The following is a 22,758-nucleotide window of genomic DNA, read 5'->3' as shown; positions in this document are numbered from 1 at the left end:
AAAACTGCAGTTCTATTTTCAGTAATCACACAGTGGAATAAAACAACATGCTGTAATAAAAAAAAAATTCCAAGTGAGAAACTCTGAGCTTTGGGTTTGAATATATGCTTATCCATGTGTTAGCCATAGAGTTCAAATAAGAAGTTGAATCCCTCTTAATATTATTTTCCTCTTTTGTAAATTATAATTTCTAGTGGTTGTCAAGACTAAAAAGAAATATGTACTAAACAAGTAACACAAAAACCAGTTACTTAAAACATACTTTAGCTACACGCTAAGTAAAAACTAAGTGTCCTGAATTGGCACACTTCTCAAGTCAACAATACAACCATCCTGAAGACCACAATAGCAATGACTTACAGCAGTTATAAGATATTTAGATAAATTAGATTCTTATTCCAGGAAATGCACACATACATAAAATTATATGCATAACCTCAAGAAAATTTAAGATGCCCAGACTGTAATTCATGGAGCTGTTGAACTTTCAGAGACCTCAGTGAAGAAGTTAGCATCAGAAGAAAAACATAAGCCAATCTATCAAAGGCAAGTCTCCAAGAAGTTCACTTCTATTATCTGCTATTAAATTTTGACTGAACAGGGAGCAGGACAGTAAACCAAATTGAGAGCGAACCTGGTTTAAAAAAAAGAAACTTGTAAGTCAGCTTCTGTTGATGAGTGGGATCATCCCATACTCATCTTTATCTTTCTGACTTAGTTCACTTAACATAATTCCTTCTAGCTCTGTCCAAGATGGGTCACTCATCAACAGAAGCTGACTTAGAAGATCTGAAAGGGAAACTAAAAGCAGGACCTGATCAAATTGTAAGTAGGGCACCAAAGTAAAAACCCAGTGGTGAGGGGTAGACATGTAGCTTCCTGGGCCAGTGGGGGGTGGGAGTGGGCGGGAGGGATGGGTCACAGTCCTTTGGTGGTGGGAATGGTGTTTATGTACACTCCTAGCAAAATGTAGACATATAAATCAGTAGTTAATTAATATGAGAGGGGGAAATCAATTGTATGTCTCAAAGTTTCTCAAAAGACAAACTGAATCTTTTTAATATATAGGCTATGTATTTGATATGCGGACTCTCTCAAAAGCCTAGACCAAGTAGATTAGAAGCTTCCAATAGCACAGCTATATACAAGATACTGGGTACTGTACAGCAAACCATAACAAAGGGACTTTTCAAAGTTAACCCAATTAACAAATAATGTGATGATAATATTAACTATTGATTGTCTTTTTGAACCCTAAGACAGCAGGAACCTCACATCTTCACTATAGAGCCCCTACTCCCCCCAGTCCTGGAACCCTTGGACAGGGCCCACTTTCCCGTATGCATCTCCCAATCCAAACCAAATAATATTGCATCCGCCGATCACAACCTAACCAAAGCAACGATTGCCACCTCAACATGCTTCACCTCAGACTGTATCCAGAGACTTCACGTGTGGAATGACAACCCTTCAGCTTCATTACTCGGGTGAGACCTTTCCTTTAATAGTACACTCTAATTTCATCTCAGGTAATTCACTTTCTAACAAAGTCCCATAACCTAGATATACACCAGTTTCTGTGAGAGAGAGCTTATGTGCACACGTATCCATAAACTACTGCAAAATATATACCTGAAAGCGGGACTACACTAGAGTTTGCAGTGAGTACCTCCCTAACACTTCCTCTCCACTATTCCAATCTTGGGATCCATGATTGCTCAACAAATTGTTTGGCTTCATATGTTAACTCTCTTTTCAATCACCAGGTTCCAGATGCCACCAGGATGCTGGCTAGGCTTCCCTGGATTGAAGACCCCACCAATGTGTCCTGGAGCTCAGCTTCCCCAGAGACACACACTATTCGGAAAGAGAGAGGCAGACTGGGGGTATGGACCGACCAATCAACGCCCATGTTCAGCGGGGAAGCAATTACAGAAGCCAGACCTTCTACCTTCTGCAACCCTCAACGACCCTGGGTCCATGCTCCCAGAGGGATAGAGAATGGGAAAGCTACCATGGGAGGGGGTGGGTTATGGGGATTGGGTGTTGGGAATTGTGTGGAGTTGTACCCCCCTACCTTATGCTTTTGTTCACTAATCCTTTCTTAAATAAAAAATTTAAAAAAAAAGAAACTTCTCAATAATGACACTATTTTTGTCCCCAAATAATTTATCAAACCTCAGGTATCATTCAGTGTTTAGCTTATGCTGTCTCTAATCTGCTAGACTAGTTTACCAAAACCCAGTGCTATAACCTTCAGGCAAGTCCAATAAAACCACAAGGTTGGGGGGAGCAAGTGGTGGTGTATCTGGTTAAGTGCTCACATTACAGTGTTCAAGGACCCGGGTTAAAACCCCTAGTCTCCACTTGCAGGGGGAAAGCTTCACAGAGTGGTGAAGCTGGGCTGTAGGTGTCTCTCTGTCTCTTTCTCTCTCTATTTCCCCTTCCCCTCTCAATTTCTGTCTCTACCCAATAATAGATAAATTAACATACACAAAAGAAAAAAATTAAAAAATAAATAAAACTGCAAGAGGTGCTTTGTCAATTCCCTGTTTGCAGCAGCTACATATTCCATTCCATCATATTCCATCAGATTCTTTCCCCACACTGTCAAAGGCAAGACAGGCCTTTTTATCTTTTCCCTAGATGACTTGATACTATGTATAAACAGCCTAAATATTCCATGATCATTTGAGATTCTAATGAAGGGGAAAATAATACAGTATCATCTGAACTGTATGTAGATGTTTCTATGTCTTTTTGAGAACACCAGGTCCTATCTGATTCTGATGAGCACTTATCAATATAACATTATTACCAGTATTTTTTTAAAGATTAACTTTTTAAAAATTTTATTAGTGATTTAATAGTTACAAAATTACATGTCAACAGAGGTATAAATCCATTCCATTCTCATTACCAGGGTTCTGAATCTTCATTCTCCCCACTGCAAGGTACCACAGGTCCCCTAAGGTTGTAGACATGGGCTAACCATCATCTCTACAACTGTCTATATTTATGCATAATTGCGCCATTTTTCTTCCTGATCCAATCCTCTCTTCCCCTCCAGGCCACTCATGACAATATTACTAACTCCATATGTCCTTCTCCTTTTCCTTCTCACTCTCTGGGTGCTGATGGAGCTGGAGTTCAGAGCCCACTTACCTTCTTCCTCCTATCACTTCTCCCCCAATGGGAGTGTGTATCAAGGTTGTTTTGGGGAAGCAGAAGGTAGGAGTTCTGACTTCTGTAATTGCTTCTCCACTGTATGTGGGCTTTGGCAGGCTGATCCATACCTGTATCCTGTTTCTATCTTTCCCCAGTGGACCAGAGCTCTGGAGAGGGGAGTTACCAGTATTTCATATCTACTATCACCATCATCTTGCTGTTTCTTGTCCATTTGTTGCGCTTTCCTCCCATTCTATTGCCTCCTCTTCTCAATGCCCCAGGGCACTGATTTCTCTAGATTCTACCATCAGAGCTCCCTTCCTCCTGTGATAGTAGATGCAAAGCCTAGCCTGGAGACCAGAGTCTGAGCCATTTATTCCCCAGTCCCTTTGCTGGGACTGATATCTTTCAACCACAGCTCTGTCAAGTGGCCATCTCTCCAAGAATTCAACTTTCAATGGCTTTGTAATACAGTCTCCTGTTCTTGCCCCATCAGGACTAAAGGTTATACTGTCTTCCATGTTGTTGTGGTCAATGTTGTTGTTTTCAGTATCTAAGCTCTCTCAACATCCACATATAGTTTTCTAATCCTGCCCACAGAACAAGTCTCTCATGACTGACTCTGGTGGCATCTAAGTAGGAGTATATGTCCTGCCTTGACAGCACAGTCATCTCTAGCATCAGCCTCTCTCTGACTAGTAATCACTGAATGTACCTTGTGTATGAGACATTGATACCAAGTCCTTTATCAACACTAATGCATCCAGCTTTTATAACTTCATGTGAAGAGTCATAGACTTAGCAGTTGTAAAAATCAAGATAAGTGGCTGTCAGAAATTTGAACTCAGGTTTTTCTACTCCAGAATCTCTTTTTAATCACTACCAAAAGCTCTAATCCCTCAGAATTATTAGAAAGGCTTGTTACAAAACCACCCAGAGCACTGTACTAAGAAAATCGCTTCTAGATTTTGGTAAAGTTAAATCATGAGGCAGGTAATGGTCATTTCCTGGTATGAGGGAGGCTAACAGTATAACAGATTGGCTTTAGAACCCTCAATAATGGGCAACAGTAATTAGTAAGTCCAGTATCCCTGATAAATTTAAATGAAAAATTCTAAAGAAACTTGTTAGGAGATAGATGGAAGAGAGAAAAGAAAACTCCTAAAGAGAAACAGACAGTGACTTGGCCATATCAGTGGTGGGACCATGACCAGTGAGGTGGTAAATAGGGTAGCAGTGTCCCTAAAGCCCACTTGCAGCCTGAACAGTGACTATTTTTAGTTTTTCTTGAAGTCTTTGTTGTCTCACCCATCAACTCACCAGTGATCTAAATAATTGTTGGTCATGGCTTTCCTGAAGCACTCAGTTAAATGACTTGAGTTGACATCCTCTGTTTTTCACAAAAAGAGTTCTACGCTAATACAAGGAAAATAGCCTCCCCACCAGTCTTCCTGCATTTACTCTATCCACATCTCTAAACTGAAAAATCTAACTTTAGCAGTCTCCTAGCTTAGAATTCACAGTTGGGTTCACACTCTTTTGACAAAGTGAAAATGTCTGTAATAACCTACAACTTCCACGTAGTCTAGAAATTGTGCTTCTTCTTTATCACTGTCCACCTCAGCCTCTCTAGTCCAGTCATGCTGGCCTTCTCATTACTACATTCCTTCTTGCTACTGGGCTTCATGCAGGATACTTCTTCTTGCTTTAGTGTGGATCCTTTACCTTCTCACCTTCCTCCTCATCATAAAGGATAATTCTCGGGGCCAGGTGCTGGCACACTGGGTTAAGTGTAAATAGTGCAAAGCACAAGGACACGTGCAAGCATCCTGGTTTGAGCCTCCCCACCTGCAGGGGGTCACTTCACAAGCAGTGAAGCTGGTCTGCAGGTGTCTGTCTGTCTTTCTCTTTCTCTCTCTATCTCCCCCTCCTCTCTCAGTTTCTCTGTCATATCCAAAAAATCGAGGAAAAAAATGGCCACAGGAGCAGTGGGATTGTAGTGCAGGCACTGAGCCCCAGTGATAACCCTGGAGGCAAATAATAATAATAGCGATTATTATTATTATATTATTATTATCATTATTATTATTATTCTCCCTCTCCATCTCAAGACATCTTTCTTTCTTCCCACTGATCCCAGGTATAGTTTCTTTGTGTGGTTGGGTTTTGTTGTTGTTGTTGTTGTTATTTGTTTGTTTTTTAAGTATCTGCTTTCACTACCAAACTCCCTGATAGCAGGTCCTTGTCTGATTTGCACACTGTTTCCTCTCCAGTGCCTTATAGAATACTTGACCCACAACGGGCATCCAAATATTTGCTGAACTCATGCATGGCTCAACGTCTACATAAATGACATTAGAGTAAAGCTCTTCTTAGAGCGCTATTATGTAGTTACTATGGACTAAACAACATTAGTAACAAAAGGCAAGTGACTGTTGCTTAGGAAAGGCCAGTACACAACAGGAGAACAGAGTATGTGTGGCTGTACGCACAGTGCCCAGAACCAAGCACTCCATTTAGAAGGGGAGCCAAATGCTTCTGCAGCACCAACAACCACTTCAGAACCTAAGAAAATGTCCAAAAGGTTAGTGATTCTTGGTTCTCCTTTATTGTGTTTCATTTAAGCTTACAAATGTATTTCCAAATTGTTCATGTCACCAATTTGTTAACCAAGATATTGCAAGCTTGGTGCTTACTACTCATCCCAACCCAACTTGAAATCGAACTGGAAGAGAGAAGACAAACTTTCTGCTTTGATTTCAAGCTGAAAATATGACACAATAAATACAAATATCTTCAATTGTCTCTTGAGAAATATTTATAAATCAAAATCAGTAATGATTTCAACTGTATGATACATTTTGAATTATCTGTGACAGAGAAAAAATGTTCCATAGCATTCAGCTATGCTAAATTATATTAAAATAAAATATTCTTTATCATGTATTACTCATTAGGGTACTAACTTGATTTTTTAAAACACTTAGCCAACATGTGGCTGGCAGTGGGATAGCCTAGGATAAAATGCATAATTCTTACTTCGAAGGGCCTCATAGACTGACAAAGGAGATAATAACAATAGAAAACACCAGAAGTCATATTGCAAGTGCATGTTGTGCAAAATGAAAAGATTACACATTCTTTATCTAATGATGTCTATAACAATAGCCCAAATTTTTTTAGAAAAATCAAGAGGAACTCACCAAAAAGACCAAAACTGGCCCAAGATTATTACTGAGCTCAGTTTTCTAATTTTACAAATAGAGAAAACGAGGTCCCAAAGATGATGAACTCTTGACTAAATGCTGTCAAAAACAGGTTTTAAAACCCAAAGCTTCCTTTAAAGTGTTGGCAAAGATAAGAGCAAGTTCTATTCACAATGATTTTCTCAAAACCGCTTCAGCCAGTGAAGGTTGAAATATCAAGCAAACTTTAGTTTGGTCTTTATCAGTGAGATTCATAAGGGACAAAGATTTGCCTTTCTAGCTCCCAGTGAGTCCTCTATTTGCATTCCTTTTCAATGTCCTTTTCATATATAAGCCGAAGTGGCTTCTCCAAACACAAGTATACTCATCAGTTTCTCTTAAATAAGAACTTGAGTCCTTCTTAAGGCTCAGCATTCTCTAGTCTTAGCACTTGATTATAGCTTCACCAATCAGCTGACACAATCTCCTTCCTTCTCTAGTCAGACTCTATTTCCTTTGATGTTACAGTCACCACCTACTCTCCCCACCCTAAACTCCAACTCATTCTGTCCCCTCTGCTTGGGACATTTCTCCTCCTTTACCCACTGACTCATTAACCTCAGGTAAAATACCATTGGTCTGACCTAGACACTTCCCTTCCCTATGACATTCATTATTTGAATTAGCTGCTAAATATCTGTCTTCTGAACTATATCACTCTGCTCTACACTTTTCTGATAGTTCAGTTGCATGGTCACTTAGATCAACAAAAATCTAACATATGTAAGTGAGCTGACCAGCCTTAGTAAAGCTCAAACTTACTACATGACCAATAGAGAAAGGGTTTATTTTACTTTTATTTTGTTGGAGACAGAGAGAGATTGAGAGGGAAAGGGAGAGACAGAGAGGGAGAAAGACATCTGCAGCAGTGCTCCATTGGTCATAAAGCTTCCCCTGAAAGTGAGGACCTGGTTCCTCGAACATGATGGTGTGTGCACTCAACCAGGTGCACCAACATCCAGCAGGGAGAAAGGATTTTGCAAGACAGGTGACTCTCCACCAGAATTCTCAGTGAATATTTACTGGGGGGGAAATGTTTAAACATTGTACTGTAGGGCTGAGTTGTAGAACACCTGGTTGAACATACATGATATTAATAATGCGCAAGGACCTGGGTGCAAGCCCCTAGTCCCTATCTGCAGGTGGGGAAATTTAATGAGTAGTAAAGCAGTGCTACAGGTGTTTCTCTTGCTCTTTCCCTCTTTGTCTCCCCTTCTCTCTCAATTTCTCTCTGTCCTATCAAATAAAATAGTAAATAAATTATTTTTTAAATCAAATGACCGATTTTTTTCTTTTTATTTATTATTGGATAGAGACAGAAATTGAGAGGGGAGGCAGAGATAGAGAGGGGAAAGTACATAAATTAATTTTAAAAGCATCATATTGCTTATGGGCCGGGTGGTGGCTCACCTGGTTGAGCGCACATTACAATGTACAAGGAGACAGGTTGGAGCACCTGGTGCCCTACAGGAGGAAAGCTTTGCAAGTGATGAAGCAGTGCTGTAGGTGTCTCTCTGATTCTTTCCCTTTCTTTATCTCCCTCCCCTCTGGATTTCTTACTGTCTTTATCCAATGAATAAATTAATTTAATTTAAAATTTTTAATTAAAAAAACATTGTATTGCTTTACTTTAGATGAAAATACCAATACTCAGACTCCTAAAATCATTGTTTCTTTTGTTTTATTGGCAGTATTCCAATATGCAAACAGCTGGCTTCAATAAAAGGTAAGGCCTGGAGTGACTAAAATGTGCTTCTTCTCTACCATGCTAATACAATATTAATTTAAAATAATAGAATGTCAAAGAATTCTAAAGATACAAGGGAACTTTTGGGGAAATCTTCACATACTCATTATGTCCTTTTAAATATTTGAGAAATGAAGCTCAGTGATAGGAATTAACGTTCCCCCAATACTAACCAGCTCACTAAAGGGTGAGCTAATATTCATGAGAGTACAGATCCCGTGACTCCTGCTTAGTGTTCTAAGCATACCTAGCTGCCTCTCCCTTAGTGCAGACACACATACATTCAGTGTGTCTGAAGAAAGACCTTTATCTGACTTCTAAGTGTTTAGTGGAACTCAAAATGCTATCAACTCCAACTGCTTCTGCTGAGGGAGCAAGAAGACAATGAAGTCGACTCCCATAATGCAAATATTTGCCCTCATACTTCAGTTGTATAGCTGAAATGCAGCTGACAATATTGCCATGGAAATAACATGAGTGAAGAGACACTCATATACTTGTATGAGAATGTATGATATATTATCTTATTCTAAAATGTCTTGGGAAAATGCTTGCAAAATGATAATGCATTTTGCTCTGTAGCAGCTGTTTTTGTTCCTAGATGGTTGACCAGTGACTTCAAAAGAGATATTAAATAAATCTTTATTTTGGTAAAGATAATACTTTTACACTATCACAATATTAAAACCCCACGTTTTCTGTTTTATAATTTCTACAACTTAAGGCATTTTTGATCAGCATTCCATTATATTTCTGTACAACTTTTCTCCTTTAGAAAGTTGTGGGAGTATAGTAATTTTTCATCAATACACATACACACACACTATTGTTAGCACCACATTCCTTACATAGGAACATAAGGTCCCATTTATCTCCATGCCTTTAAAAAATACTGGATAAACATGATAGTCTTCCTGGGACATGCATTATTGAATGGTATGTGAATATGAACTCAGATGTTCTCTGTAGGCTGCTGCAGTTTCTGCCTTTGATCCTTGAGTATAAGGATAGCCTCTAGCATCCAAAGTAGTTTTGTAATTGAAAAGTTTGATAACTTTTGGATTGGAGAAACTGTTGATCTAAAGATAAGACAACAAAGATCTAGCTTTTAGTTCTTTATTTATTATGGAAGTGAATTTGTACAAACCATTGTCCCAGTTATGTCTTCATTTTTTTTAATTGCAAAATAATCAGTGTTAAGAAGAGTTCTAAAATGCGGTAATTCTGACAACTTGATGTCTTGAGGTTTGTATTTAAAGCACAGGTAAAGTATTAGGAACCCACTAGACCAAATGTCTAATGTTCTTAATTCCAAGAAAGGTTAAGAGAAAGAGATAGCAAATTGTTCTGAATTTAAGTCAGTTTAACACACTTAGACAGCAGCATACAACATAACAGGGTCTGGGGATGAATGAAAAGATAAATAAAATACAGTAAGTGCTCTCTGGGAACATATCATCATAAGCTATACTTTCCAATACAGCAGCTATACAGCTATACTTTCCAATACAGATTTAATGTCATGTAGACATTAAATATTTGGAAGGTGAATTGAAACAGGTTGAATAAGTATAAACTGTATCTCACATTTAAGAAACACTAGAAAAATGTAATACATGATCACATGTTGAAATAAAAAAAAGGTTAGACTATGTTACTAAAATCTATCTGTTAATTTTTTGGCTTTTAAATGTGATTACTATAAAATTTAAGTTATAATTATAGATAGCATTATATTTCTCTTGTATAACAATGATCAAGATTATAGTTTGAACAGATAAGCAGAGTGCTTCTGGGTAAAAATTGATATGTTTATGATTAGAGAAGTAGAGAAGCCCAAAGAAGGACTTGTATATTCATGTAGAAGTTGAAAAGGAGTCCTACTGAATACACTGGAAAACAGAATCTATAAGTAATAGATGACTCAGACTGAGTATATGATCTCTCTGTGCCTCAGTTTCCTTATCTACAGCAGAGTAGTGCTGGAGCCTGCCTCGGAAGTCACAGAGATCTCATGGAGCAGTTGGCCTAGCCATCAGAGCTCCATAGTCACTCAGTACTGCCGACCACCGGGATGAAAACCCCTGGAAATCAAAGATTACACTCTAGATATTGCTCACTGCTCTAGTTCTATAATTAAGAAAGGGTTTGGTAATATACACTTGGCAATAGTGTTTGTTGGGAGACTAAAGTGTGTAAAGAACTGTATACAACTCAGTATTATTAATTTTTTGTTGTTGTTGAAGTAACATTGCATTACAGCATTATGTAAGCCTTAGTTATATGTCATCAGAAATCAGCAACCGTATATACTATGTTAAGTTCACTTCTGAAAGGCCAGCCTGGTATTGTTAAAGTGTAAAAAGCAAAGTAAGAAGTAACAGAAGATGGTTTAACACCTCCTTTACACCTCCACCCTAGAGACAAGAGAACTGATAAAAAGACACCAAAAGAGAAATGTCAATCTTCTGCATTTTTAATAGCACTTAGACCTTTACAATATGCTTTCACATATTTCACAACTCTGTGAAACAGATAGGGCAGGAATAGGGAAACAACATGCTGGGTTTATTAAGAGGAGAACCCAACCATAAAAACAGGAAACCCAAATGCCTCACAAAGTCTCATCAATGTGGGTAGGCTGCCCAGGCTCCATGTTTTCTTTTACTTTCAATATTTTCTAGTCCTGCTTTTTCCAAGGGCACATGCTATTTTCTAGTCAGGAAAAAAAAATGTTTAAAAGAATGGAGGAGAAGACAAGGCTATCCCAGATGGTGTCCTTGCCAATGGTGAGAGGCCTGAACTTTATCAGAAGACTGGACAATATCTGTCATCAAGGATCATACAAGAAAATTACTGAGTGGCAGATCTTTCTGTGGTCTCTGAAGTCAGACAAATCTTTCCTGTCATTTCTGAGCAATATGAGATCAATAGTCCTAGTATCTCCATATATACTCTGGTTTCTCTTCAGATCGCATAAATCTTTCACCTTTTACTAATATCTCCATATATCAGTTTACAATACACAAAATGGAGGCATTGAGATAGTACCTGCCTGCTGGGTTTTCCCAAGAATTAAAATGATTGTGTCTGAAAAGCACTAGGCACATAGGAAACAAGGATGATGGCACTCATTATTTGTAAACACACAGCTTGGAAATGCTTCCTTACTCACCAGGTATGGAATCTAAACCCCACAAGAACAAGACTTGGCTTTATGCTATGAGATATCCTTAGTGCCAGGGGCTTGGCCTTACACACAGCAGATGCTCCATAAATACTTTTTTGAATAGCCAAATAAAACTGTAGGTCATAAAACCAAAGTCTAGAGAAATTAGGTTTTTCCCCCAAGGTTACCTAGCAAGCAAGTGGTAATATCATCCTAATCCTGTTAATTTCAGTTATTACTAAAGAAACATTTATTCATCACTGTTTAAAGATCCTGAATCTAACTGGTAAAATAGCATAATGGTCATGCTATTTCATGGACTTTCATGCCTGAGACTCCAAAGTCCCAAATTCAATCACCAGCAGTACCACAGGTCAAAACTTAACAGTACACTGGTAAAAGTAAATTAATAAATCAATAAAATCAATAAATCCAGGATCAGAGACCCACCCGTCCTTAGAGAAGATGTAAAGAACCCAGGACAAGGCCACAATGACATGTACCTTCAACCCTGTTTTCTTGGAACCTATAGTCCCTCAACTAGGAGGGGTTCTTTATAACCTAAACTGCATCCCTGTGTATTTGTTTGTTTGATGGTTTGGTTAGATTTTTGCTTTGTTTTTTTCTCTCCCAGCTCTGGGGAAAGGCTCAGATCTGGAGAAATCCATGGCCACTGCAGCTCTAATTTTCAGAAACTCTTCTGACACTGATGGTAAACTTGGAAAAACAACTGCCAAACATCTGCTGCAAACCCAGTTTAAGAATTTCACAGAGGTAAGAGAATTAGTGCACACACACAAACACACAAGAGATCATGGCTGACCTAAAAAAAATAATAATAACTCCAGCTCAACGGTCCCATATTTGGTTTCATAAACAAATGTGCCCCGAGCACTTACCATATTTCTGGAGGTGATCTCAGCATTGAAGTTAATGCAGTGAACAAGTTAACAATCCAGCAGAGTAGAGCGCTATTATGAAAACGTAATTGGAATATTCAAAGGATAGTGAAAGAGTAGTGCACACAATGAAAGTGAGGAACAATCTTCAGATGGTGGTCAAAGAAACATTTATGGAGAATTAAGGTCTTTGGTAATGTTTTATTATTATTGTTGTTGTTGTTGTTATTGTTATTTTACCAGAGCACTGCTCAGCTCTGGCTTATGGTGGTGCAGGGGATTGACCCTGGGACTTTGAAGCCTCTGGCATGAAAATCTCTTTGCATAACCATTATGCTATCTACCCCTGCCCTTGGTAATGGTTTGTAAGACTGGAACTAAGAAATGATACTGGCTATAGTGTGAGACTTGTGTGGGGTTCTTTGTAGGGTTAAAAACAGAAGACTAACCTTTAAAAAAGTAGGGGACATAGTATAATTATGCAAAAAAAAAAAAAAAACTTTCACACCTGACCAGGCATCAAAACCCCAGGTTTAATTTCCTCTTCCCCACCATAAACCCGAACTGATCAGTGCTCTGGTCTCCCTAGCTATCTTTCTTTCTCTCTCCCTCTCTCTCTTCCTCTCTCTCCCTCTCTCTCCCCCTCTTCCTCTCTCCCTCCTCTTTCTCTCTTTCTCTATATATATGTATACACATATATATACATATAGTTTTTAAATATGTAATTAAAATATATGATATATATCATTTAAATATACTAAATATTAAAATAAAACAAATATATATTAATATATTAAATATATTAATATATTAAAATAAAACAAATAGGGGGCCAAGTGGTGGTACACCCAGTTAAGTGCACATAGTATGAAGCTCAAGGAACTGTGCAAGGATCCTGGTTCGAGCCCCCAGCTCCCCACCTTCAGGGTGATTACTTCACAAGCAGTGAAGCAGTCTGTCTCTCTCCCTATCTATCTCCCCTCCTATCTCAATTTCTCTCCTATCCAATCAAATGGGGGAAAAAATGACCACCAGGAGCAGCGGACTTATGGTGAAGGCACCAAGCCCCAGATATAACCTTGGTGGCAAATGTATATATATATATCCTTTTTTTTTTTTTTTTTTTTTAAGAAAAGCAGGTAATGGTGGTTTGAACTCTTTGAACTCTGTTGGTGAATATGAGGGGCATTTAGAAGGTGGAGTGGGGCTGGGGAGACAGCATAATGGTGATTCAAATAACTTTACTACCTGAGGCTTTGCGGTCTCAGGTTCAATCCCTAACACCACCATAAATCAGAGCTAAGCAGTGCACTGGGAAAATAAAAGTAATTAGTTAGGTAGAATGCACAGGATTTACCATTAATTAGCTTTGAGAGTTGAAGGTCAGGAGTGTCAGGGCATGTGAACTCAGTTTATGACTGTGGGAAGAAATAAATAGAGGGCTCCTTTCCAGAGAAGAGAAAGATTGGAGATTTAGCAGAATTCAGCTGAGTTGGGGGGGGGGGGGGGGGTTGAGGGGTAGTAGTGAGTTCTGTTAGGATGTGTCAATATTTTTTAAATCTTATTTATTATATTTTCAATGAGAGAGAGAGAGAGGCCATAGCTGCACAGCTGCTCAGCTCTGGTTTATGGTGGTGCTGGGAATTGAACCTGGTACCTTGGAGCCTCAGGCATGAAAATACTTTGTCTCCCCACCCCTATCTGTTTGTTTGTTTTACCAGATACTGCTCAGCTCAGGCTTACTGGTGGTACTAGGGATTGAACCTGGGACCTTAAGTGCCTCAGCCATGAAAGTCTTTTTACATAACCATTATGCTATCCCCTCAGCACTGGGTGTGTGAATTTTAAAATCTCCATGAAGCTTTCAAAAGGAGAAACTCAGACAACAAGTGTGTATGAGAAGAGATGGAAAGCAGAATAGAGTTCTGTGTTCAAAATGTAGACATGAGATTTAAAGGTATATAAACTGACTCGAGGAAATAAGTTAAATCACCTAGGTATGTATTCCTCAAACTTCAGTCATTTTAACATGACCTTCAAGATTTTAGATATATAATCTGCATTATAATTTTCTTAGGACTTTTTTTTTCTTTAATTCTTCACTTAAATAAATGTATATTTTAAGAACAGGTGACCACTTTTCTGTGGTCCTGCCTTCTTCTAAATCACACCTACATCTATTACTACTTCCAAGTGTCCTTCCTTTTTATCTCTTCTTCCTCTGGGTCCTGATGGAAGTGGAGTTCAGAGCTCTCAGGACATCTCCCCCACTGGGAGTCTGGACCAAAATTCTGCAGAAGGTGGGAGTTCTGGCTTCTATAATTGCTTTTCTGCTGCTGTACATGGATGTTGGCAGGTTGATCCATTGCCCCAGCCTGTTTCTGTCTTTCCATAGTGGTAAAGGGCTTTGGAGAGGTAAGGAAGGCTTCAGGACACATTGGTGAGGACATCTGCCCAGTTAAGTCAGGATGGAATCATAGTAGCATCTGCAACTTAGTGGCTGAAAGGCAGTAAGATATAAAGCATGATAAAAGGGCACATATCATTTCAAAATAAATTTTGTTAAGAAACCTTCAGACAGAATTTGATGTGATTAGAAAGTTCTAGCAAATTCTTAAACAAGAGTTGCCTGCAGCAAAAGCAGGCAAGCAAACAAACAAATTAGAAAAGAAGGAAGGAAGAAAAAAAGAAAGTTACAAGGATCCCAGAGAGTTAAAAGCATCCCTTACTTAGTCATCTGGAAAATCCTCAGAAGCTTTCAACTAGTGTGAAATCCAGGCCAAATAGGTGGATGATTTGGATGCAATCTCTCCATCATCTCTCTGAGAAAAGCATAGCCAAAATTAAAACCAGCATCACTAGGAAAGATATCTTCAGTCTCTCCCCTACTTCACTGAGTGTAGGCTAAACCCAAGCCAAGCAGCAGAATCTGTATCTGCAGAAGACATAACCAGCCCTCAATGCAACCTTACTTTCTGTCAAAGAGCAGAGACCCTAGAAACTAGAGGTTGTGTAGGAAGCTCTTGAGGAGATAATTTATCTGAGCCATCCCAGTGTCAAAGGTGGAAGTTTAATGTCACTAAGCGCACACTGAGTGAGCTCAAGCTGCTGCCTTGACCTTACTACCGGCTCAGAGAGGTGGACACAGGTTCATGAGCCAATGAAGATAAACAGTAGCCTCTTTATTTCGTACTGGGCTCTCCTCCAAGTCTCAGTGAAGAGTCTCTTCAGCAAACTGAGCTGGACACTGGTTGAGATCTGGGTTCTGAAGACAATATCTCTTTCTTATAAGTCTAAACATAATTTTGGGATCTTAGCACTATGAGTTTTAGCACTATGGTCAGTAAGTGATTTAATAATTCTGAACACATAACAACAAGGCAAGATGGCTTGTCAGGGCCTCAGAGAGCTGGGCGCCAGTCAGCTCTGTGTTCTTACCATATGTGGAAGACCAGGAGAAGAAAGACCCATAGTCATATCTGACCTGTAAATAAACAGCAAGCCCTTTGCACTATTCAAATGCTCCTGTCTCTGTCTTGAAATCTGGCTTTTTCCAGAGTGTTCTATGCTCTTCTTGGAGGGAGACTCCTCCCTTCACTGTCAACAGTGACTGCTTGAGGAAAATAGACCTAGAAAATCAGGAATATGGGAGTTGGGCAGTAGCACAGTGGGTTAAGAGCACAAGGATCACGTGCGAAACATATAGTGCATAAGGATCCCAGTTTGAGCTCCAGGCTCCCCACCTTCAGGGGAGTCACAGGCAGTGAAGCAGGTCTGCAGGTGTCTATCTTTCTCTCCCCCTCTCTGTCTTCCCCTCCTCTCTCCATTTCTCTCTGTCCTGTCTAACAATGACGACATCAATAACAACAAAAATAATAACTACAACAACAATAAAAAGGGCAACAAAAGTAAATATTTTTTCAAAAATCAGGAATATGAGAAGAATGTTTCACCATTCCCCAAGTACTGTACCCCACTTCTGTCACAGAACTTTACAGCCAGCACATGGGTGAGGCTTTTGATTTGAGTTAAAGGTAAACATAGCTCAACATAGCAGTGAGTCAACTAACATTTTAATGCCAGTTAGGAGGACATTTTGCAAGCTGTGGTTAGAAACAGAAAAATCACACCACTACTGCCTTCTTCATGTTTTCTTTCTCTCTGTTCATGATGACAGTGGACTGTTGTTTGATTTATGATCAAACAACACTCTGAGCAATCCTCCAAAGGATATATATTTTTTTCTTTTAAAAATTTGTATTCATGATTTAACATTGATTTCAAAAGTTGTAAGATAATAGGGCTATAATTCCATACAGTTCCTACCACCAGCGTTCTGTGTCCCAGCCCCTCCACTGGAAACTGCAGTCGTTCTCCCAAGGTCACTGATACAAACTGATATATATACCATTTTCCAACGGTCCTGCCTTCACTTCCTTTTTGGTTTACCCCTACACCTATTCCTACTTCCAAGTGTCCCCTTTTTTCCTCTTCTCTCTCAGATAAGCAAAACCACGCCTGGCTTCCTCTGCTGTTTTCCAGATTTGTTTCCCTTTCATTGATGATATAAACACAAGATTCCTGGTGCCATCACTTCAAGTCCTGGTGGAATAGGGGTACAGAACATTCTGGTTTACTTCCCCTATCATTTACTCCTCTGGGAATATGGACCAAAATTCTTTTTGGGGTGCAGAAAGCAAAGGAAATATTTTCTTTTCTTTTTTGGATAGGACACAGAGAGAAATAGAAAGAGGAGGGAAAGACTGAGAAGGTGAGAGAAAGATAGACACCTGCAGACCTGCTCCATAGCTTGTGAAGGGACGCCCCTACAGTTGGGGTGCCGGGGGCGTCAACCTGGATTCTTTAGTCCATCTTGTGCTCACACCATGTGTGCTTAACCCACTGAGCTACCACCTGGCTCCCAGGAAATATTTTCTATTAGCATATGATTTGTTATTTTCTATTAGCATATGATTTGTCTATTAGCATATGCCATTACCTATTTCTTATATATATATTTTTTTCCCTTTTGTTGCCCTTGTTTTTTATCATTGTTATAGTTATTATCATTGTTGTTACTGATGTTGCCATTATTAGACAGAGAGAAATGCAGAGAGGAGGGAAAGATAGAGGGGGGAGAGGAAGACACCTGCAGACCTGCTTCACCACTTGTGAAGCGACTCCCCTGCAGGTGGGGAGTCAGGGGCTCGAACCGGGATTCTTATGCCTCTCCTTGAGCTTTGTGCCACCTATGCTTAACCCTTTGCGCTTCTGCCAGGCCATTATATATTTCTAAATAATCCTATGAAGCAGCAGAACACACAATAGGGAGTGTCCATGACAAAGAGATCATAATTTCAATATCTGCAAACATCACAGTAGCTGTGTTTGCAGAGAGGCAGCTAGCCAGACTCAGGAGTCAGATAACTTGGGTTGCTCAGTCCTTGGTTCCACACCAATACCTGCCTCACCTGTATACATCTGTATAGTAGATATAATAATAACACACCACGTGGGAATACTATAGCACTGGAGGAGGCTTTAATGCTACAGTGACTCTTTCTTTCTCTATGTTTCTTGTTTGTCTAACTCTCTCTGTCTGAAAAAGTTGGCCCAGAGTGGTAAAATCATGTATGTACAAGATCTAGTTTACATTTAGAAAAAATTAGAGGTATTGGATGGTGGTGCACCTGGTTGAGTGCACATGTTACTATGCACTAGGACCAGGGTTCAAGCCCCCCAGTCTCTACCAATGGGGAACCTTCATGAATGGTGAGGTAATGCAGGAAGTATCTATGTCTCTCTCACTCTTTCTATTTCCCCTTTCCCTCTTCTCTGTCTCTATCCAGAAAAATAAAAGTAAGATATTTTTAAAAGTTAAAGCAATACTCAATTGGAGCACTTATAGAAATTTCATATGTACGGAGTCGGGCGGTAGTGCAGCGGGTTAAGCGCACGTGGCGCAAAACATAGGGACCAGTTAGGATCCGGGTTCTACCCCCTGGCTCCCCACCTGCAGGGTAGTCGCTTCACAGGCGGTGAAGTAGGTCTGCAGGTGTCTCCCTGTCTCTCTTCCTCTCTATTTCCCCCTTCTCTCTCAATTTCTCTCTGTCTCTATCCAATAACAAATAAATAATAAAAATAATTAAAAAAAAGAAATTTCACATGTAAAGGGAGGAAATAGTGTGCAAACAGCATGCCTTGTTTTTTGTTGTTGTTGTTGTTTTCTTTTCTTTTTTTTTTTTTTTGCCTCCAGGGTTATTGCCGGGGCTTGGTGCCTGCACCATGAATCCACTGCTCCTGAAGGCTAGTTTTTCCCCTTTTGTTGCCCTTGTTGTTGTGGTTATTATTACTGTTATTGATGTCATTGTTGCTGGACAGGACAGAGAGAAATCGAGGGAGGAGGGGAACACCGAGAGGGGGAGAGAAGGATAGACGTCTGCAGACCCACTTCACTGCCTGTGAAGTGACTCCCCAGTAAGTGGGGAGCCGGGGGCTCGAACCAGGACCCTTAAACTGGTCCTTGTGCTTCATACCATGTGCGCTTAACCCACTGCACTACCGCCTGACCCCCAACAGCATGCCTTTTACACTAGTGATGTTTCTTAAAAAGTGGTCTCTGGAATACTATGCAGCTATTTAAAATGATGATGCCATCATCTTTGCCAAATCTTGGACAACACTTGAAGGTATGTTGTGTGAAATAAACCAGAATGAGAAGGACAAATACCATATGATCTCACTCATATAGTGAAACTTAATAAGCAAGGGCAGTAAGGTAACACAAGGTAAAACTTAGACTGGGTGTGATGTATTGCACCAAAGCAAAGGATTCTAGGGAAAGACAGAAAGAAATGAAATTGAGGGGCTCTGGGATCCTGATGTATGGTGGGGAAAAGGATCCAGGTTAGGGGAGAGAGTGCCTTGCATATATATATCATGGGGAGATGAGAAGTTGTTACCTATGTGTCAGTGACTGTATATTAAGCACCGAATAAAGTGGGGGGGAATAGTATTTTTGTAAAAAATATGAAAGTTTTTTTTTAAAAAAAAGTCATTTTTGTATTATCTGTAAAACCAAACAGGCACAATTAATTTGGCTCTTATTTATTTATTTTTTATTCTCACAGGGGCAAGAAACCAAACCAAAATATAAAGACCTCCTTTCTGAACTGGATGAGAACACAGAAAATAAACTTGATTTTGAGGATTTCATGATCTTACTCTTAAGTATCACTGTAATGTCAGATTTACTACAAAATATATGGAGTGTAAAAAACATAAAGTAAACATCTTCAGGTATAAAATTAGGCAAAATAATGGTGAAAATTAAAGCTTTTTTCATTTTGTTTTTAATTAAATATACAGATGTATCTTGAATTGTCTGGGATAGTTTTGATCGCTAATATGCAATGTAACTCTAGAAATATATGCATGCTCTTGCTCTTTGGAAATGTTTGAATAATATAGTCTTTAGGTGCTTTAAATATGATAGATTCTGCTAGCAGGATGTGACCAGACTTCCCTGGACAGACAACCCACCAATGTGCCTTGGAGCTCCACTACCCCAGAGCCCTTTGCCACTGGGGAAAGAGAGAGACAGGCTGGGAGTATGGATTGACCTGTCAAAGCCCATGTTCAGCGGGGAAGCAATTACAGAAGCCAGACCTTCAACCTTCTGCATCCCACAATGATCTTGGGTCCATACTCCCAGAGGGTTAAAGAATAGGAAAGCTATCAAAGGAGGGGATGGTATAAGGAGGTCTGGTGGTAGGAATTGTGTGAAGCTGTACCCCTCTTATCCTATGGTTTTGTCAATGTTTCCTTTTTATATATAAAAAGTTTTATTTTAATACTGGAAAAAAGTATGATAGATACCACTGAATGTCATATTGTTTTTGTGGAGTCAATAGTGACTTTAGTGCTTTCTTTATTGTCAGTGAGTCACCCAATAATTCATTGCTTCAGTTAATAATATTTGTTGAGCATATACTTGCTGCTAAAGATGCAGTAATGAACCAAAGCAAGCTTTGCTCTCAGACATACTCATAGTATAATTGAGGACAGTTGATCATCTCTGTAAATAGTATAATTATAATTATAACAAAGTGACAGGATTCTGATAGGAATTTATCACCTTACCTAGGCTCAAGGATCAGAAAAACTACTATCATTCTGCAAAGAACAGTACTCTAGGTTGGGAAAACAAGTCAGTGGTTGCCAAGGCTGTGGGTTGGAAGTGGAACTGTCTACAAATGGGCACAGGGGGACTTTGAGAGTGAAAAAAAATGTTCTAAATTTTTATTGTGGTAGTGGTTACATGACTGCTTGCATTTGTCAAACTATTAGAACCAAATGTTACAATGGGTAAATTTTACTGTGTTAGGAAGCACCCTTTTGATTTTCAAAGTAAACCAAATTTCCAAATATCTTGACTATACAATAATTATCTATTGCCTTCTTAAACTCTAAGACATCAGGAACCTCCCCCAACCCCCACCCCCCGCCTCTCTCTTTTCTTCCCCATTCTCTATGAAACCCATATTTCTCCCAGTTCTGAAACATCCAGGGCATGGCTCATTTTCCTGCATGTTTCTCTCAATTCATACCATTTGATACTGTATCTCATGATCTCAACCAAATCAATGTAACCAGTATACCCTTAACATGTTTCACTTTAGACGGTGTCTGGAGATACCAGGCGTGGAATACCAGCCCTTCAGTTCCATTACTCTGGTGAGACCGTTCCTACCTCATAGGACTCCTTAATTCCATTTCATGTGGCACATTTCCTAACAAATCCTCAAAACCTAGATATAGACCACGGCCCATGAGATAGAGCACATGTGCACATGTGTCCATAAATTAGGGGAAAATATGTACCTGAAAGTAAAAGTGCACAGTAGTTTGCAGTGACTCAATAAGTGCAGCAAGCAAGTAGAAAGACCTAAAAAAGACCCCATGAATTACTTAATCAATTTTTTTTTTTACTTAAGCCTAGATACCCTCCTCATCTACTTACTATTTCATTTCCCTCAATTACTTTAAGGATAACCTTATCAGAAAAAGTAAGGACTACAAACGCTGGATAAGGGCAAGAGACGAGCATACTTTAATGACAGCTCTTTGGGTCATTACTAGGCCACCTCATCATCTGGGGCCCATCAGGAAATCCTGGTATTCCCACATAGATATGATGGGGCTAGACCTCTAACAGATCCCTCTCTCCATCAGGAATATCATCAGGAACCTCTACAGTTGCCCTTGCCCTCAATATGTAACAACAATGGTAGGAGACTGCCCCACTCTTTGAAGAAAGCACCCTTTCAGGAGGAAATCCATCACCCCTGACTTGATGAAGTCTTGGCTCTCTTTCACTGTTCCAACTCCACTACTACTTGAGCCCTTGGGTCTCCCATCAGCCTAAACCTCAGATGTTTTACATTCAAGCATTACCCTTCCATGCAAAGGAAAGCCCCAACTTCACTCTGTATCACCTTCTTTACAGGAGGTGTGTATGTTCAACAGAAGCATTCCAACTCAGTCCTCTAACACATGAAATAAATGGTATAAAAAATAAAACTCACTAATGTCCAGATTTCTGCTGCCTTGGAGTAGGAGATAAAAGTTCCTTTTATCTTTCTTGACAAATACAGGACTTGTATTACATTCTAGGTATTGTTTTAAAGTTTTTACCAACATTAACTGATATAATGCCATAACAATTGTACTGGTAGATATTGTTTATATCATCTTACAGATGAGGAAACTGAAACACAAATGTTTTTAATTTTCCCAAAGTCAAACAATTGGCAAGTTTGAAGTTCTCTGCCCTCTCTGTGGGCATTGATAATTTTGTTTTAATATTAGACTTTCTGGTGAACAATAATATTATAGCTCAACAGAAATAGCTGTGCCCACATGTCAGGCATTGTGTGTGAGAGAGGTACCAGCTGGGTCCTGGAGAACCATTTGGTATTCCTCAAATAGAACTCTGTAGGCTGCTCTTTCTCAAAGTCCTTTGTATCTTAGTTGCAAGTTGCCTAATATGGCAAACTTGGTGACCAATGAAAAGGTCAGATTCACACCATTCAGAGAAAAACAAAAAGGGGCCTTGGTTAATGGTACGTGGAAGAATATTAGAGTCATTCTAGCCCTCTGGGCTCCAACTAAGAGTTTTTGAAACTTCATCCCAGATGGAAAGTCACACTCCTGTGAGGAGGATATCAATTATATCAATCATAAGAATGAAAAAAGAGCATGTGACACATTAATGGAAGACAAATCAGTTAGAATGATGCTAAGACAGTCTGTAGAAACCTCACTTCTTGGTTCTAGTTCCAAAACAAGGAGATCTGCTTTTAAGGCAAAATACCATTTTGAGAATATAACTAGAACTGTAGTTGGGAATATGAATGCAAATATGTCTTAGAATGCTTTAGTTGCAAAGAACAAAGCCTACTTCTCTCTCTCTCTCTCTTTCTCTCTCTCTCACACACACACACACACACACATACACACATACACGCG

At 39.4% G+C, this 22,758-nt stretch overlaps 1 protein-coding gene across 1 annotated transcript; it reads left to right on the top strand.

Moving 5' to 3' along the window:
- Positions 1-5,642: 5,642 nt before the first annotated feature.
- On the top strand, positions 5,643-19,562 carry SNTN (sentan, cilia apical structure protein). The gene is made up of 4 exons (XM_007520610.2): positions 5,643-5,752; positions 8,105-8,139; positions 11,964-12,103; positions 19,359-19,562. Exons 1-4 carry the CDS (start codon positions 5,643-5,645, stop codon positions 19,515-19,517), a joined length of 444 nt encoding a protein of 147 aa, XP_007520672.1. The 3' UTR covers positions 19,518-19,562.
- The last annotated feature ends 3,196 nt before the right edge of the window (positions 19,563-22,758 follow it).

This window comes from Erinaceus europaeus, chromosome 12 (assembly GCF_950295315.1).
Source record: "Erinaceus europaeus chromosome 12, mEriEur2.1, whole genome shotgun sequence".
Lineage (NCBI taxonomy): Eukaryota > Metazoa > Chordata > Mammalia > Eulipotyphla > Erinaceidae > Erinaceus > Erinaceus europaeus.
Note: the sequence above shows the minus strand (reverse complement) of the source record. Positions and strands in the feature narration are given on the sequence as shown.